The sequence below is a fragment of the Ochotona princeps genome, chromosome 28 (genome assembly GCF_030435755.1).
Source record: "Ochotona princeps isolate mOchPri1 chromosome 28, mOchPri1.hap1, whole genome shotgun sequence".
Lineage (NCBI taxonomy): Eukaryota > Metazoa > Chordata > Mammalia > Lagomorpha > Ochotonidae > Ochotona > Ochotona princeps.
Genome location: NC_080859.1, coordinates 17,635,762 through 17,653,066, shown reverse-complemented (window position 1 = coordinate 17,653,066; position 17,305 = coordinate 17,635,762). Strand labels below are relative to the sequence as shown.

Here is a 17,305-nt window from a genome sequence, read left to right as displayed (position 1 = left end):
GGCTGCCTTCTGCCGGTTCACTTCTCAGTGATATGAACTAGGTGCTGTGTCAGTACAAATCTGGTAGGGAACAGCCTAGAACAGATCCCACATCCTGTGTATCAATCTGGGGGATGTTTCAGGATGAACGCTGGAATGCTCAGGGTGTAAAGTTCTGTCACAGTTAAGGCTGTAGTGGTCTAATGTTTTGATGGACACCATATGGGTGCTCTTAGGAAAGTGCTTTGAATTTTAACTTCAAGGCTATTATGGGCCTTTACTTCTACTTCCTGTTGACACAGGTTTAATTAATACAGTTACAAGGCTTAAAAGCAGAATAGGACAGAGAAAATATCAGCCTGCAAGCTGTGGCACTTCTCCATTTTCCTGCCCATCTGTTTGTCTTCCAGTTCTTGCTCTCCTAAGCTCTCCTAAGCTCTCCTAGTCCCCAAGCTGAAAGGTTTGCGATGGGAGGAGGAGCAGACACGAGGAAGGCTTGGGGAGGAGGGCGCAGCGTAGGCAGACTCCAGGCTGCGAAGATGTCCTTCTTAGTTCACGCTAGGTCTGGATGTGGTGGACAGGCAGACATATCCCAAGAGAGCCTGTCTCATGCCAGAGCCAGCTCTGGGAGCCTGAGAAATGGTCTCCTCAGGACAAGCAATGGGGATGTGTCAAGAGAGCCCCCTTATTGTGACATGGCGTGTAGTAGGAAAATGTACATGAGGTTAAAATGATGGAGTGGTTCATCCAGGAAGGGGCTCCGGCTGGGTGTCTCAGGTTGTCTCAGCGATTATTCCTTGAGGTGTATGTGATGGAAAACAGTTGTGACTTGCTATCATCTTCTTGACCCAAGCATGATGGCTGGGCTGCTGCAGGATGCTCCCCTAACTCCCATACACAATCCCACAGAGGGCCGCTGGTGGTGCCCAGGACATGTCATTTGAGCTTACTCAGAGGACAGCCATCAGTGGGCCTGGCATGGATCCTGGGCCAACCTAATGACCATAGAGTTCCCATTTGCAAGTTCAGCGTGTTTATCATGCCGATCGGCAAGACTTGCCAGCATCGGAGGCAGCCTCCTAGAACACTTGATAGCTAAATAAAAGAAGCTCAACTCATGTAATCCATTTTATTTAGAGGAAAATTTGCATCCATGCTGATCATTTCAATGCCAAGCTTCGGGGCCCCTCCGATAAAAACAAAAAGTAATTTAATCCTGGAGATATAGGGCTTGTTGTGGTAATCGCACCAGAATTGATTGCTAATTGTGGGCACACCAGTGAGCACAGGGTTATTAAAGTTAACTGGGAATAGTTTGCATTCAATGCTGCTGGGTTTTTGGCGTTTGACACTTTGTATTTGAAAATACAAAACAATCGGCATTCAGCATGAATCCTAAGAAATGGCCCAGGCGGAGGCTAGGGGGCAGCCAGTTCTTGCTCAGCACTCGTGCGGGAGTGTCACTGCCTCCTCCTGCCTTCCCAGGTGTAAAAGGTGAGGTGGGGTGCCTGAGTGCAAAGAGCGCCTGACTGCAGCACACCGCAACAGCTCACGTGCCAGAGGTTACCACGTGTGCACAATTTCCACCCCAAAGGAAGTATTACTGTTGGCGAGAAAGTCCAGTCGTTTCTGCCCCTCCTCTGTTTGCTGTAAATATGAGTGATTACGCAGACATGAAAGTCAATGGTGGCACAAGGCTCATTACCCTGCCTTGCAGAGGGTGGCCAGGTCTGAACAGCAGGCTGCTGCGATCGCGTTATTAAGGATGTGAAATCTCATTGGAACGTGTGCTTTCTGTTTGAACAGATGACACCGTACATGAGTCAGCCGAGCCATCCCGCGGAGAGAACGCAGCACAGACGCCAAGGATATCCAGCCGCCTTTTGGCGATCCTACTGTTCCTCCTGGCGATGCTTTTGACATTATAGCACAGCCTCCTCCCGTCGCCCTGTCACAGAGAACGCCAGGGTCTTGGAACACCAGAGATCCACTTAACTGCTCATCCTAAGAAGGGACTTGTTATTGGTTTGCGGCAGATGTCACATTTTTGTTTTCTTTCCTTCAGCCTGAATTCTAAACAACACCTGGGGGCCGGGGAAGGAGGCTGAGCGAGTTGCTGCCTGCCTCACCCGACCCCCAACCCTTACCCTCGACGTCCTATTTTCTCCCTCTCCCCTTCCAAATTAAATGGACTCCAGATGAAAACGCCAAATTCTCATAGGGACATAGGTGGTTCGTCGGCTCCTGCGCCTGCCGTAAGAGCGCACCTCCGTCGTTGGCGCACTAGGCAACGGGCTGTAAACGGGCTGGAGAGCAACAGGGGCAGCCTGGGACCTGGGCCGGCACAGCCTTCCTCTCCTACACAATAGTTATGCCTTCTCATTCAGAACTGTGAGGGCATTGTGTCCACCGTGTCAGGTCCAGCGGAGAGGTATTCAAGATAGACCCAGTACCACACCATTTCCTCTAGAAGTGGGTGAATAACCAGGCTTCTGCAAGGTTGAGACACTGGGTTTTTGTTTTGTGTATTTTTTTTTAAATATATGACTGTCTTCAAGCACTCTTGACAGCTGAACTCCTGCTGTGTAAGAGAAGCCCTTTTCTCCCGGAGGCGGGCTAGAGGCAGGAGTGCCAACCCAGAACAAGTGAGGAGATTGTACAATGGGTGGGGCTGCGGATGTCCGAGTGCCTCTGATTCTTTTTGGTGATTGGGCAGTGCACACCAGATTTGCTTTCTTGGAATAACACAGATCACCATGGTGCTACAACTTTGATTTCATTTTATTTTTTTAGAAACTCAAAAGAGGCATTTCTATGAATAAAGTGACCTTCCCCAAGGCTGTCAAGCCAGGGTTGATGAGTTCAGAGTAGAATAGCTTTGGCTGCTCCTCTGGGGGGTGGTATGTACCAAGGAATGGGCGCCGGGGGCCAGATGAGGTGCGACTTGGCTTTGCTGGAGCTCCAGCGTGCTGTGGCCTTGCCCCGACTCCCACCCCAGCACCCACGTTTGCTCCACACTCTGTGATCGCAGGGGCCAGATCCCAAACCCCTGTATCCGGAGAGTCAGTCAGCACTCCTTGGGAGGGCTACAGGGAAATTTGGAATAAAGATTCCAAAGTTTGGAATAAAAAACAATTCACGTGTTGATTTTATATTCTTTCCCTTTCTGACAACAGCCTAAAGCATAAGGGGAACATGTGTTTATCTGTGGGAGATAAACAAGATGGAGTCCCAAAGACTTTAACAAAATATTTTTTTAAAAATCCACTAGAATAGAAAATACATTATTTAGATATACTTTATGCTGAGAGTGAGTATATATGCTTGTCCTATTTAAACTTGTGAGAAAAAGTGGTGTCCCCTGATACATTTAGAAATATGGGGGCTATCTTGTTTCATTGTCGGGGCGGGGCAGAAAGCGAATGAACGCAGGAGGACCCCGTTGCCGAAATCGGCATGGCCAACGGGGGCTGTTTCCAGTACGTTAGCAGGAAGTGCAAGCCTTAGGGCTTCCATCGGTAGGGCTCTCATGAACTTCAAACTCCAAGGCCTAGACAGGGGGAAGCATTCAGAGTAACGGGAAAGAAACGTAGCCTTTTCCCGCTATTGCATGACATGCCAAGAGATATCATGATATGCCTTTTAAAATGTAAAAAGAGAAAATCAAGACATGCAATGATCATGTAAAATGTGAAAAATGAAAGCATTCCAGCAAAATAAGGATTATATACATATCTATGTATGTTTTTTTTTTTAAATTGTGTATGTACAGAAGAATGGGATTGTATGATGGGCAAACTTCAAGAATGGGAATTGGCTCAGCATGGCGAATAGTTCTGCATTACAAGACTGTGAGTGGAAGGAGCTATAGACATCTGGCACCCTGGCGAGGTGTGCACCTGTTGCCCTTGAGCTTACCGGATCCTCCTGGAATGCATGTTCCCGCTGGATCTGTTCTCACACATAGGCACCTGCGTGGGGTTGCCAGCCACCCGTGTGGGGTTGCCAGCCTGGCAAACAGGATGGACCACCCTCCCTCGGCTTTGGGGACAGAGTCTTGCCACAAGAAGTAGTCGCCATTATGCAGAAGCCAATGTTCACAGCATTTGATTCCTTTTTCCTTTGAACTTTTCCTGTGCTCTGAACTCTCAAGTCATACCTGGAAATGCTTATTTAGGAGTAGTTAACAGGCTTATGGGTCCGGTTGGATTTAGGTTGGGGGACAGAACCTTCTAAAAAAATGGATCGCTAGTCATTGGAATACTCCTGCATGTTCTAGAACCACAAGGAAATCAAATGTTCCTGTAATGATTCCAGTTAGTCATAACGACATTAGCAGTGCTAATTGCATTTTAGAAATGGTGACTTCTGTGGTTTTTCTAGCATTTGTCTCTCAACAGACGATGAAGCAATTGCTCATGGCCCCCTCTGCCATTGTCTTTCATTTCTTCACAGCAAAATTAGACCCCTTTACCTCACTATCGTGCCACTGCAAATTCAGTAAGAAAAAAAAGAAAAAAAAAATAGCAAGACTATTGACGCCAGTAGACTGTAAGCTTCTCTCCCTGTAGGTGATGTAATACTAGCTAATACACTTGTCATGGAGTTTTCGAGATGGTTGGTGTTAGTTTTTCATCTTTCCAAAAAGCGCTGATGGCCTTTTGTGTGCTCTAACAATCCCCTGGGTCCTAAGGAGGATGTAGATACAACTTTTTTTTTAGCAGCTTTGAATTCCAACAACAATCCTACGTCTGAAAGGGCAACCAGCACTGCGGCCTCCCAGGCCAGGTTATTCAAACTCCAGCCACCTCTGCCCCTGGTTGCCAAGGGTTTTGCAACATGAAGCAAGGAAATAAGGATCTGTCTGTTTAGTGGATACCGTGTATCCTTTAATAGACCAGGTAACAGTTCGTGATAGTTTAGACTATTGTTTTGTACTGTACTTTCTCGGGTGGCAGAGGAAAGAAAAGTAAAACATAAAAAAAAAAAAAAAAAACCTGCGTTCTTTAAATTCTGTATTATTAGCAACCTCTGTTGTATATAGTGTTTGATAATAAAGTATTAATTTGATTCTTATGTCTTTTGTAAGTGAGAACAATAGACTTTCAGGATGCAACACATGCATTGAGGCTTTGAGACATCCAGGGTGTATGTGACCAAGGAGACAGCCGCAGATGCGAGACACTGCTCTTAGGAGGGACTCACGCCGTGCTCACTACCCACCCTACCCTAAGACTCCATCAGCTGGGGACCTGGAACATGGGACTTTCTTGACCAATACCTGTAGGCGTGGATGTTTTCAAGGTCTGCTGGTGGAGCGCTGTGCCCCCTGCCCTCGCCAGCGTTTCGGCTTTGACAAGAGTTAGGGAAATGAGTAGAGCGGTTCTGTACTTTGGTTTTCTGTTTGTAATTGTTTTTCTTGGACTGTCCCATCCCCTCACCACTCCCACTCCTCCCGTCCTCCCCTTCCCCCCAGCAGAGTCCTGTCGGTGGCGTGGGCAGCTCACAGTTGTGCACCCACGCACGGAGGCAGGTGGACCGGGGCTGTCTCCCTCTCTGTGTCGTTGTGAAAGGAAGGGTCACACGGTACCTGTGGATTGTCAGGGACTCTCGCTTTTTTCTCCTGTGCCTTAGCAACGGCAGCAGCCATTTTAATTCATTTCCGAAACTGAAAAGGGCAGCCTTCAATGCCTCCCTTCCATTCATGCGCTCCGAGACGTGGTCACTAGCTTTTCTTTTGCATCGCCTCCACCGACACCCCCGTTGGCCTATACTCCTGCCCTTCACTTTGGATGTTGACTGTTGACGGTGGTTTTGTAATTGTAGTGGTGGTGATGGTTCAGTTGCCTTCTCCCTGCGTTTTTCACTCACCCTCAGAGCTGGGAATGGGCAGGTCTGTCTCTGGCATCACTGAATTTCTCCCACGCATTTTGCCCCAGAGCTGCTCGGACGTGAGACACATCTCCCTGCAATGGGCTCGCTCCCGTTGTGCGTACAGTGTAATAGAGGCTGCCATGTTGGAGGTTACCCATGAGTCAGAAGCCGCTTTCCATGCTTACTCCTGACACCCCATTGAGGCCACTCATTGTGTGTGCGTCTGGGTGGGAAGCCCAGCTCCGTGTGGTCCTGTGCTTGTACTGCCCTGCTTTGCAACCCCCCTCCCACTTCCTCATCCAGTGCTGTTTTGAAATGCTGACATTAAATAAACGAAAAAAAAATGTAAAAAAAAATACACACACACAGAAACCCATACAATCTGTATTTGTATATACACGTGTCCGTACAAGTATACCTAAATAAAAATTAAAGATTTTCATCATTTTAATTGGATCCCTCATTCTACTTCTTTGGTCTTTAAATGATGCCTTTATTTCAGGGGCTACTTGTACTCTGCTCATTTTTCAAAATCTCTGTGGACAGAAAGATAATATGAGAAGCACGAGAAAGAGCCTGGGAAGCTCAAAGAATGCAGGGTTGGAAATGGGCCGGATGGCTAGGCACATGCCAGTTATTCTCATGAGAGAATGGGGAGAGTTCAGCCCTGGCCCCGTGTTTCAGCCTGAACAAGAGGCACCGCAACAACCCCTGCATCCTAAGAACAACTCCAATGCCACAAGAGCTAAGCACAAATTATACTCTCTGACTTTGTACCTGGTGGGTTTCATTTATTTATTTAGATTTATTTCTGCGCCCCATCCAAAAATAAAGTATGAAGAAGCCTTTTCCCCACTGAGTGGCTTACCCCTGAGAAAGCTCCACATTGATGCTAACAGTCACTGGTTCTCACCTCTAAGGAAGACTTGATTAGCGCCGCCGGAGCGGCTCACACACAGTGACTGAGAGCCCTGCTCTGTCACTAATGCTGCACAGAGCAATCTGTTGGCTTTTCTGAATTGTCCCCGTGTTGGGCGCTGGCTAGCCCGTGGAGCGTCTGAGTGATGCACGTTTTTGTCTCTGATAATGACATTGCTATAAGCACTATTCGAGAATTTCATAGAGTGGGGGAAAAAGCATCCAATATGTGGCATAATAGACACCTAATGCATTTCAAGACTTGGCTTTAATTATACCATGTGAACATGAAACTCATCGAAGGCTTTTTATTATGCTTAATTATTTGACAGGCCACTAAACCCTAATTATAACTTACTGTAACCTTTTTTTGGCTAATGAAGAGTGGCAGCTTTATAGAATGAGGAACAAGTCATATTAAAAAAAAAAAAAGTTGTGCTGGGCTAGCTGTGACATTTCCTAACCAGCCAGCGTCATGTGCTCATCGCCATCTTAACTTCACCATCTTCATTCAAAGCATCCAAGAGGTCATGACATGTGGTGCAGAATGAAGCTGGTGTGTACAGCCTGCACCTTGAAAGTCTATGATGTAACACTGACATCACGTTCTGTGTAAACATGACATGGTAAAGACTTCGCCGAATAAAAACATAAAGTGGAGACATGCATACTAGGCATAAAATAAGGAGGATGTGTATTTTTTCAGGCAGACTAAAGCAGGTGGGAAAAGTTTGGGATATTAAAATCAGGAGGCCTATGTTAAAAGAGATCATCTTTAAAGACAACCAAAAGGCAATTAGGAATCTCAAAACAAAACAACAACAAAAGGAATCTTGGTAAGTTATAAATTGTTGTAGATTTTTTTAAAAGTGATGAAATATGTGGAGTCTGTAGTCACAGTAGTTACAAAGATGACCAAAAATGAAAAAAAAAAAAAAAAAAAACAACCCAAGGCTACATCTGAGAGTCAGTGGAAGAGCCGCTGTCGTAGTGGGTGCAGAGAAATCAGCATCTCCTCTCTGGAAGGGAGTTGGGGAAGTGAGAATGACAATTTCACCTTCTGCTCTGCAGACGCAGCGAATTGCTGCTCCTGAAGTGGAGACCAGGGTGTGAAGTGCACAGCGCAAGTGCAGAGTGAGCAAGTGAGCCTGGAAGCTGCTGAGGTCATCTGAAAACAGCTGTGTCTCCTTGAGGAAGAGGGTGGCTCTCGCGGATGGCTCTACACTCTCTGCTGGGGACACCATCCCAGGGCCATGAGCAGTGTCCTTGGAACCACACTCATTGGGTAACAAAGCATGGCGTGTTACGTGGAAAGCACTGCGGGAAAAACTTGGGAGTTCAGATTTCCAAACACTTAGGGAGTAAAACATCTGACTGCTTGAATCACTTACGGGAAGGTATAGCATCACCTAGGTGTCGTTTTTAAAAGTTCAAGATCATCTTGAACTGAATGATTTTTCATGGACCATTCTAACAGTTTCTCTGAGGTAGTTTGGCAGAAGTTAGTTTCCTATTCTGCTGGCCACAGAAGCGCTTTCAGGAAAGCATTGGCCACAACGCTGTGAAACGCACGAGGACTTTTGCCACATCCCTTTGGAAAATAAGTAACGAATCAGGGAGGGGTGCTGCAGCACCATATGCGAAGTCACCACTCTGGCACACACACCTGCGCCTCCAGTTGCAGTGCCTGGTCTCAGCTCCTGCCTCAGTTTCCTCCTGCATCTGGGAGATGGCAGATGATGGCTCGAGTATCTAAGTTCCTCCCGCCCACACGGATAGACTTCGTAGCACAGCCCTGTGAGGAACTGTGAAGGAGAGAACCGTTGTGTGGAAAATGTCCCTCTGTTTCTTCTCTTTGTGTGTGTGTCACTCTGCCTTTCCAATAAACAAAAAACAGACTTTAAAAAAAAAAAGGAAATAGATACAATGATTAAAAAATAAATAACTGAGTCAATATTTTCCATCAGTTTTAAGTTTGATATGCCTGCACTGTATAGTCATCAATATGTTTTAAACACAAAGGGTCTTCAAAAAGTATGTTGGAAATATGTGTTATGAAATAAATATGCATGGATTTCAAACATTTTTACACCAAGTTAAACTTACTCTTTAGTTCCATTTTCTATGAATTGTTTGATGCACCCTTGGATATGCAGGTGTCAATGCAGGTGTCAGTTGGGTCCAGTGCTGTCACAACCATGAGACCCTGTGAGCAGTGGATTTGCATCAATTTTGCCACATACAGCTGACAGATGTGTAGTTTTTACTGAAAAAAAAAAAAAGAGGGAGAGACAGGAAACTACATTGCCCGGGGCACCGAGGTATCAGCACATGCTTACTTGATTTGGGGGAAGAGTTGATTAGCCAAGGCACTACTGTGCAAATGCTGCCAAGTCCCCAACTCCCTCATGCTTTCAGCAGAATGCACTTCCTAAGCCCTTCTATGCAACTACTTCAATAACCTTCATGGAGGTGGGGCAGATACTGTGGCTCAGCAGGTTAAGCTGCTGATTAGGATGCCCACGTCCCATACCTGGAGGGCCTGGTTCAAGTCCCATCCAGTTACCTGGTGATGGGCATCCTGGGAGGCAGCAGATAATGTTTTAAGTGCCTGAATCCTTGCCATACTTGTGGGCAGCTCTGCCGGAGTTCTGGGCTGCTTGCTTCAGGCTGCCCCAGCCCCTACTGCAAGAAAATGGTTAGTGAAACAGTGGATGAAGTATCTTTGTTTTCTCCAAATCACATAATTAAAAATAAAAGCAAACTTGAAATTCACACGAAAAAAATTATTGAAAGAGTAACTTTATGGGTCTGGCATTGTGGCACCATCCCCTGTGGGTGCCAATTTATATTCTGGTGGCTCTACTTCCAATCCAGCAGCTCCCTGATGATGGCTTGGAAAAGTAGCAGAGGATGGCCCAAGTCCTTGGGCCACTGTACCCACCCGGGAAACCCAGAAGTTCTTGGCTCCTGGCTTCGAATCAGCTCATTTCTGGCCATTGCAGCTGTTTGGGAAGGGCACCTGTGCATGGAAGACCTCTCTGGCTCTCCTTCTTTCTCTGTAGCTCTTTCTTTCAAATATAAATGAATAAATCGTATAAGTTTGTTTCAGTGCAAAAAAAAAATTGAAATCCATTAGCATTCTTTCATAACATACATTTTATCGTTGAGCCTCATGAAGACACATCTTATAGGGGGACTTCAAAGCATTTTTATAACACATAAATTCACCCCAAATCCACTCTTCCACAAACTTTCTAAGAACCCTTGTCTTTAGACCACTCAGACACCTGAGGAGAAAGCAAAGAAATAACGGCCTTGGGTTTAGAATATCCCGACCTGATGGCCTGTCCAGGTACCATGTGTCGTGGACTGTCACACTCTCTCGCAAGAGCATCCGCAGCCCACTCCCAGGTGAAATCACTGTGTCGCCTTTTACCATGAGAGACTCCCCCTAGCGCATGGCGGGTCCTGCTTCCCAGAGCATTCGTTGGTGTGTATGCTCTGGCTTCAAACAAAAGAAATCCAGTGTTTCCTCTTGCCACCCGCCTTTCAGAGCCGAAGTCTGATTCCTGCACGTGGGTTGTCTAAACTAGTCAACCTAGAAATCCTGCCAGTTCCCCAACCGTTATTGTAAGTGCCCTGGGAGGCTGTGGTGGAACCCTACCTAAGCAGACCCGCCCATGGAGGGTGCAGGGCCCAGCGCCCCATGCTGTCACTACGGCGTGGAGGAGCTCGAGGCCGGGCGTGGAGGAGCTCGAGGCCGTGGGTGGCTCTTACAGTCAATGATGTGCTTGCAAAGATCCTGGATCTTAGTCACGATTATTCAAGCAAGAACTTCATATCACCCCGCAGCACGCGGATGCCTGTCAGTCTTGACTACAGCAGAAAGGGAGGGTGAATAACAATCTCCCAGAGCGACTACAACGGGAAAGGAGGACAAACTCATGCCGCTTGCTGTTTCCTTCACAGGGGCCAGGGGCCCCCTAAGATCGGATCCACCAGGAGCCGGAGCCATTGTCTTTCCTTCACAGCCATGAAAGCAGACCCAAAGACAGGAAAAAACAAAAACAAAAACTTGTGGCCTAGAAGATGCTTTTTGCCTACACTCATTTTTGGGTTCAGAGTTTGTTCTTTGGGACTAAACAAAAAACAGAAAACTAATTCTTAGAAATGCCCCTGGTGTGTAGAACCGGGTGTGATACTAGGAACTCTGAAATGTGTCCCGCTGTGCTTGATCTGGGCACGTTTTCTGCCATGGTTGCAACAGGAGGACGTGTGGCTGTCTTTATTTCCTTTAAAGACACTGTGCCAGCCGGAAAGCCGGCTCCATTTATCTCTGCTGCAGGGAGCCGTGCTCTACTCCCCCTGCAAGAATCAGGCACTTAAAACAGTAATAAGCTTCTTGGTTTTTCAAGAGAATTTCATCCCAAGATCTTACAGGCAGAAAGAAGAAACCAGGAACAAAGGGCTCTCTCCAATAAGCTGGGGAGAATTAACTCGGGAGTAGCATCGCCATCACTCTTCCCCCAGAGGGAGAAGCCAGACACTTGATTCAGCTAGCCCAAGCAGGAAAGGTGATTCCTGCGGACCCAGCGTTTGGACAGAAGCCTCGCTCTCATTCTTGAATCCCATCAATTTAAGAGCTCCCGGTGACGGAGGAATGAATACCACTGCTCACTCCCTTTCTTCAGGAAGCTTTGAATCGAACTGATTGGGAGATGGATGCCGGGCAACTTCCCTGTTTTTTATCCTCATTTGTGAGATGATGATTTTATCAGAAAAGCAGACTACAAATGTCACTTCGTTCTGTACTTTGTCAGGGCGCCTCTGGTCTTCTGTGCTTATTCATCCTGCATAAGCACAGAGTCACCCCTTGGTGTGCACAGAAAACTGCTTGCTGGACCTCGCTCGGTAGAAACATCCACACTTCCTATTCTAGAATGGTGAAGTGTTTGTGTAGAAACTGCACGCTTTCCCCTGGACCTAAGTCATTCCGGATCACCAACGATAGCTGTTATGATGCAAATGTTAGAGAAATAGTTCTTGCACCATATCATGTAGTGAATAATGATGAGAAAAATAAGCCAGTCTGTGTTTAGTACAGATGCAACTTTTAAAAATAATATTCCCATTCGTCTGCTGGTCAGATCCACACATTGCAAGACTTGCAGGTGGAGTTGAGGCTAATTTGTGTTATGATGTCTTGTGTGGGTCCCCTGTGCTCGCCTCCCTGCAACCCTGCCCCAATCTTCCACATTTTTCCTAATGTCCCTGGGACTGTCTGAGCTCAGCACTACGTGTCTGCAAGGACGCAGTAGGCCACTTCAGACACATTCAAACATAGTCGGATAACTTCCAAAGCCACAGGCAAAATGTCTTAGCTCAAAGAAATTGGGGAGAGCTACGGTCAATGCTGTGGCAAGGCAGGTTAAGCCGCAGTTTGCCACAGCAGAATCCCCTGCCTGAGCATTGATTCATGTCCCGGCTGCTTCACTTCTGATCCAGTTCCCTGCTTGTGTGCTGGGGAAAGCAGCAGAAGATGGCCCAAGCGCTTGGGCCCCTGCCCACCCATGTGTGAAACCCGTAAGGCAACAGATGAAAGATCTCTTTCTCTCTCTCTGACCTACCTTTAAAATAAATAAATAAATCTTCAATAAAAAAACCAAAGGAACAAATAAGAAAGAAAAAAAGAGAAACCAACAAAACAATAAAACAAGAAGCATCAAGCAGGCTGGGGGTGTCTAGCCAGGCACTGTCCCTGCTGTGGAGGATCCCCCAGAGCCCCAGCAACGAGCGGTCCTGCAGTCCTCATGTTCTGCCCTCAACTCAGCTAACTTGCCCATGCACAGAGGCACCAGTGTGCTGGGGCCAACAGAACCTCCCTTCCACCCGTGTTCGGACCCCAGGCTTGTTGATAGGTTTAATAGACCAGGTTAAGGGGTAAACCCCAGGTTCAAGAACTCAAATCTGCACCTTCAGAGAGCTCCACACGTCAAAACTCCCCTCCTGTGGAATGCCTTGAATCTGCTCCTGTCTGAGCTGCTGGTGCAAGTGACCAATGCCTCTTTGACTCCTGGTTCTGATTTTGTGGTGAGCACGAATTAGAGTGCCCTACATTTCATTCAGTGTGCATTCTGCCCTTCTTGGGCCCCTGTTGCTATTCTACAAAGCAAGTTCATCTCCTGCCATGTGACGGCCCTGCCCCTTGTCACTGGCATGGAATCAATTTTTTTTTTAAACTTATTTGAGAAGTGAGGAGACTGTGGAGAACACAGCGCTCGTGAGTGGGTTTATTAGCAAGCTGAATCCGTTTCAGCTGGAATCTGTTCCGCAGGCCTCACCTCTTAGTTCTTCTTAGTTTTTCTCTTTTATCATTGATCCTGCCTACAAGATTTATTACCTGATCTATCTACTGAGCACGCCAGGCCCTGTTGCTAGGCTGTTCAAAGCAGACACACACATTATACTTCTCTGGTCCACACTCTGACAGCTCCATAGGGATGAAGGAGAAAAAGTGCTTTCTATGGGCGGTGACCCAAACTCGCCAGAATACCCCAAGGAATCAGAAAAGAGAGCAGAGATGTGAGGAACTGACATGCAGGACATCTAGAGGTATGGAACCTTCCAGAAGCTACCCCCCAACTCAAAAAGTTTCCTTTCAAGAAATAGGGGAAATAATCGGCCATGAAGGCTTTGATTATTATTATTATTAAGATTCATTTATTTTTATTGGAAAGGCAGATTTATAGAGAGCAGGAGAGACAGAGAAAAAGATCTTTGGTCTGCTGGTTCACTCCCCAAACGGCTACAAGGGCCAGAGCTGAGCTAATCCAAAGCCAGGAGCTTTTTTAGGATCTCCCACGTTGATGTAGGGTCCCAAGGCCTTGGGCCGTTCTTTGCTGCCTTCCCAGGTCACAAGCAGGGAGCTGGATGGGAAGTGGAGCATCTGGGACACTAATCGGCACCTATATGGGATTCCGGCACTTGCAAGGTGAGGATTTTGCCACTGAGCCATTATACTGGGCCCGATTGTTATTATTATTATTGTTGTTATTACTACAATGAGAGATTTGCAGATAGGAAAGTTTATTTATTTATTTATTTATTTTTCGTTGTCATATCATTTCCTCTGCTTCATTCTTTGCTAAGGTCAAGTGCATGAATGGGGCAGGCAGGAACCACTGAAAATCAAGTGGGCAGAGCCTTTGCCCAGCACAGCCCTGTAAGTCAGCGTGGCACGTCTGTACTGGGAGTGTGATCACAGAATCCTGCTGTAGTTGTCCTTAGAGCTTGCAGCCTGGTCCCACTTCTGCACCCACAGAGGATGCTCTGCATCCCCATGTGAGGAAGGGGCCCCAGGTCCCCCAGAAACATGAATACAAACTCACATACTTCTACACCGCTTGTTTCTGTGGAAGTTAGTGGGGTTCTTACACTCTGCCCTCCAAGAGTGACCCCAGGGTCGTGTGAGGCGTGGCTGGGATCGCAGCAAAGTTCTCATCACAAAATCCATCTGGCCTCCGTGTCACATATAGACTTGCAAACTTTCTACAATGGCTTGATTCTTCTACATCAAGCGTGGAAAAAAAAAAAAAAAAGAAAGAAAGAACACCTGGAAAGGACAGAAGGAAAATGAAATAGACCACATTTTGGAATCCAGAACCTTCTGTAATTTCCTGCTTTTGACAAGTAAGTGATAATAAAATCCTATGCAAACCGCAAGTTACTGCACCTCACCCAGCACTAACTCTAAAAAAGAAAATAAAGATTCACTTATTTCTTTGGCTGTAATTTATGGAGCTCTGACTATGCCAGAACCTGAGCTAAAGCACTGTGGGCATTTTGGGTAGGAGACTGGCTCCACCCAGGCAGAGCTGCCAGTCACGTTACAGAGCTGTACACGTCAGTCATGGCAGCTGATGTTTCTACAGAAAGGAAAAGGGCAGTCGTGGGGAGTTGCGTCATACCTCAACCCATCCCAGGTGTGACCATGGCTGATTGGAGAGGGAGTGGTCACCTGACCTAAAGGCAGCCAACCTGTGTGTGTGTGTGTGTGTGTGTGTGTACAAGGAGAGGAATTTCTGCCCTACTTGCTACTTAGTAATTCCCTGGGATAATTCACAGGTCCCTCTTGAGCAGTGCTAGGAGCAGAAGAAGGCAGAAGACAGGAGGATCAGTGGAAACCAAGCAGACAAGCAGAATGTATCTCAGTCACTTCTCTACCTTCTATTACCTGCTTCCCCAGAGCTGCCTGCAGAGCTGCTTCCTGGCTCCAGTCACCTTCCATGAGATTCGGACTCTGTTATCTACAGACATCCTTCAAATGAGCCCCCCTTGTCTGAGTGCTGAACACAACACAACTCCTTGCAGACCAAATAGTCAATGAAGCAACTCGGATAGGCTAGGAGGGGGCTGACGAGCGCGCCGTGCCCACACAGAGGGAGTAATTAACACGACCAGGACTTAAGAACCTGATTTTGAATTTTAATATGACACTGAAGACATGTGACATGTTGCAAAAGTCACTTTGAAATCGACATGTTAAATTCTGTAAGATAGCAGGCGTAGCTTTGTGGAAGCCTCAGATTTCTGGTGGGGTTGATTATAAAATAAACTGTGAGTGGTGGATATTTGGTACAGTGGTGGAATGTCTCCTGGAGCATCTATTTCCCCCATCAGAGTACCCAGGTTCAAGTTCCACAGCTCTCCTTGCTGTTATCGTGTGCCAATGTGCCAGTACTTCCTGCTGGCAAAGCAGCAAGTGACTGTTCAAGTTCTGGGGTCCCTGTTACCCACATGGGAGAACCAGATTGGGTTCTGAGATCCTGCCCCATCCCAGACTGTTGGAGGCATTTGGAGAATTAATCTATAGAGAGAAGGTCTCTCTCATTTTATGTGCCTTCCACATAAAATGGAGAAAAAAATTAAAGAAAACAAATTGAGTAATGAAAACAGTTTCTTGTCCCTATTGGTATTGTGTGTCAGTTGGCTCAGGGAAGGAGACACAAGCAGGATTTTCATTGGAGAGTCTTGGGAATGGTCAAGTCCGTGCTTGGGAAAAGCAGTGCTTTTCCGCTGACACCTGAGGCGTCATAGTACAGAAGAGGCCCGCCTGCGGACAGTTTAGTCTTCAGGTTTATGGTAACGTTGTCCACTCAACGTAAACCATCAGGAGCAGAAGGGTTTACTGAATGGTCTTAGAAATGACCGGTGTTTCCTAACCACTGGTCACCATGGCCCAGGAAGGCAGCTTGTTATCAAGCATAGGTGCCATCAGTGACAGGGCACAAGGAGTTAAGCAAGTACAAGCAAGGGGCATGAGCCTCCACCGGTATAATTTTTTTCTTTTTTTGAAAGACTGTTCTGGGGCCCGGCACAGTAGCCTAGTGGCTAAAGTCCTTGCCATGAACGCACCAGGATGCCATATGGGCGCTGGTTCTAATCCCAATGCCCCATGGAATGTGGGTGGCCCAAGTGGCAGTTTAACCAGCTGTACCACTGTGCCAGCCCCTGGTGTGAATATTTCTTAAACAAGTATATCTCCTTTCCATAATGAGACTCCTTAAGCTGAAGGACAGGAAAGAAACATTAAAGGCAAGCCTGTGTGGTTCAAACCAAGGGGTACCTACTCCATGGGTTTCCACCTGTGCGCCCTGAGTAGGGTGCTGGCCCCTGAGAAGCTTGTGATGGCTGGTCCACCTGGCTGCCGCACAAGTCTGCCAGCTTCTCCTTTCCTCCTGTGAAAAGCTCTCCATCCTGATGGGAGAGTGCAGCATTTAGATAAACTGGATTACAAGGAGAGAGAGAGCGAGGCGGATACAATTCTGTCCCAGACAGGAAGAAATGGGATGGCGGCCTGCTAGACCTAGTCCAAGAGAAAGGCCAGGCTTATTGCCACCCCAGCCCGACATCAGTAATTATACAGCACACAGGACAAGAGGTTCCTGCTAACCAAAGTGGGGCCTTAGCCGGCCTTTGTGGGCTTGGGGAGGTGGGGGATGGGGTTGGGGTGGGGACCATTAGCAGCACAGCCTTGCACTTGCCCCCTCTTGTGGCTCAGTGTTTACCCTTATCTTCCATGCCACACAAAAGCCCCATCCAAAGCTGTGCAGGGGAAAGGGCCGGGTGACAAGGGAACGCCTCCTCTGCTCTTCTCTTTTAATTATTATTTATCATCTGCGTATGTTTTCAGGTTAAAATCAAACAAGATAAAGCAGAAAAGCCACCCCACATTTCCTTGGCTCTGATCTTATTAGTCAGATTCCCTTAAAACTCTGCTACTTCTGAGAAGTTTTACCAAGTGGCTAAATGAAAATGAGCACAATTGCAAAGCATTATGAATATTTATGATGGCTTAATGATGGGAGGTGGATTTTTTTTGCATCCATGAATAATAAAGATTTTAACAAGAACAGATAACGAGATGCGAACAAAACAGAGAAGTGGTTAATACCAGGGCTGCCCTGGAAGTGACGCCTGCTGAGAACAGCGGGAGAGCTGGCCGCCTTCCTCCTCCAGCCCAGCCCGGAGC

The 17,305-nt window shown here is 47.0% G+C and overlaps 1 protein-coding gene across 2 annotated transcripts in view; it reads left to right on the top strand.

The window, feature by feature from the left end:
* EFNA5 (ephrin A5) overlaps positions 1 to 2,119 on the top strand; it is a 284,920-nt gene extending 282,801 nt beyond the window's left edge. For both annotated transcript variants that reach the window (XM_004586176.2, XM_004586175.2), the window contains one exon: positions 1,786 to 2,119. In XM_004586176.2, the coding sequence (XP_004586233.1) occupies positions 1,786 to 1,907 (122 nt within the window). In that variant the 3' untranslated portion in view covers positions 1,908 to 2,119. The remainder of the gene's footprint in view (positions 1 to 1,785) is intronic.
* The last annotated feature ends 15,186 nt before the right edge of the window (positions 2,120 to 17,305 follow it).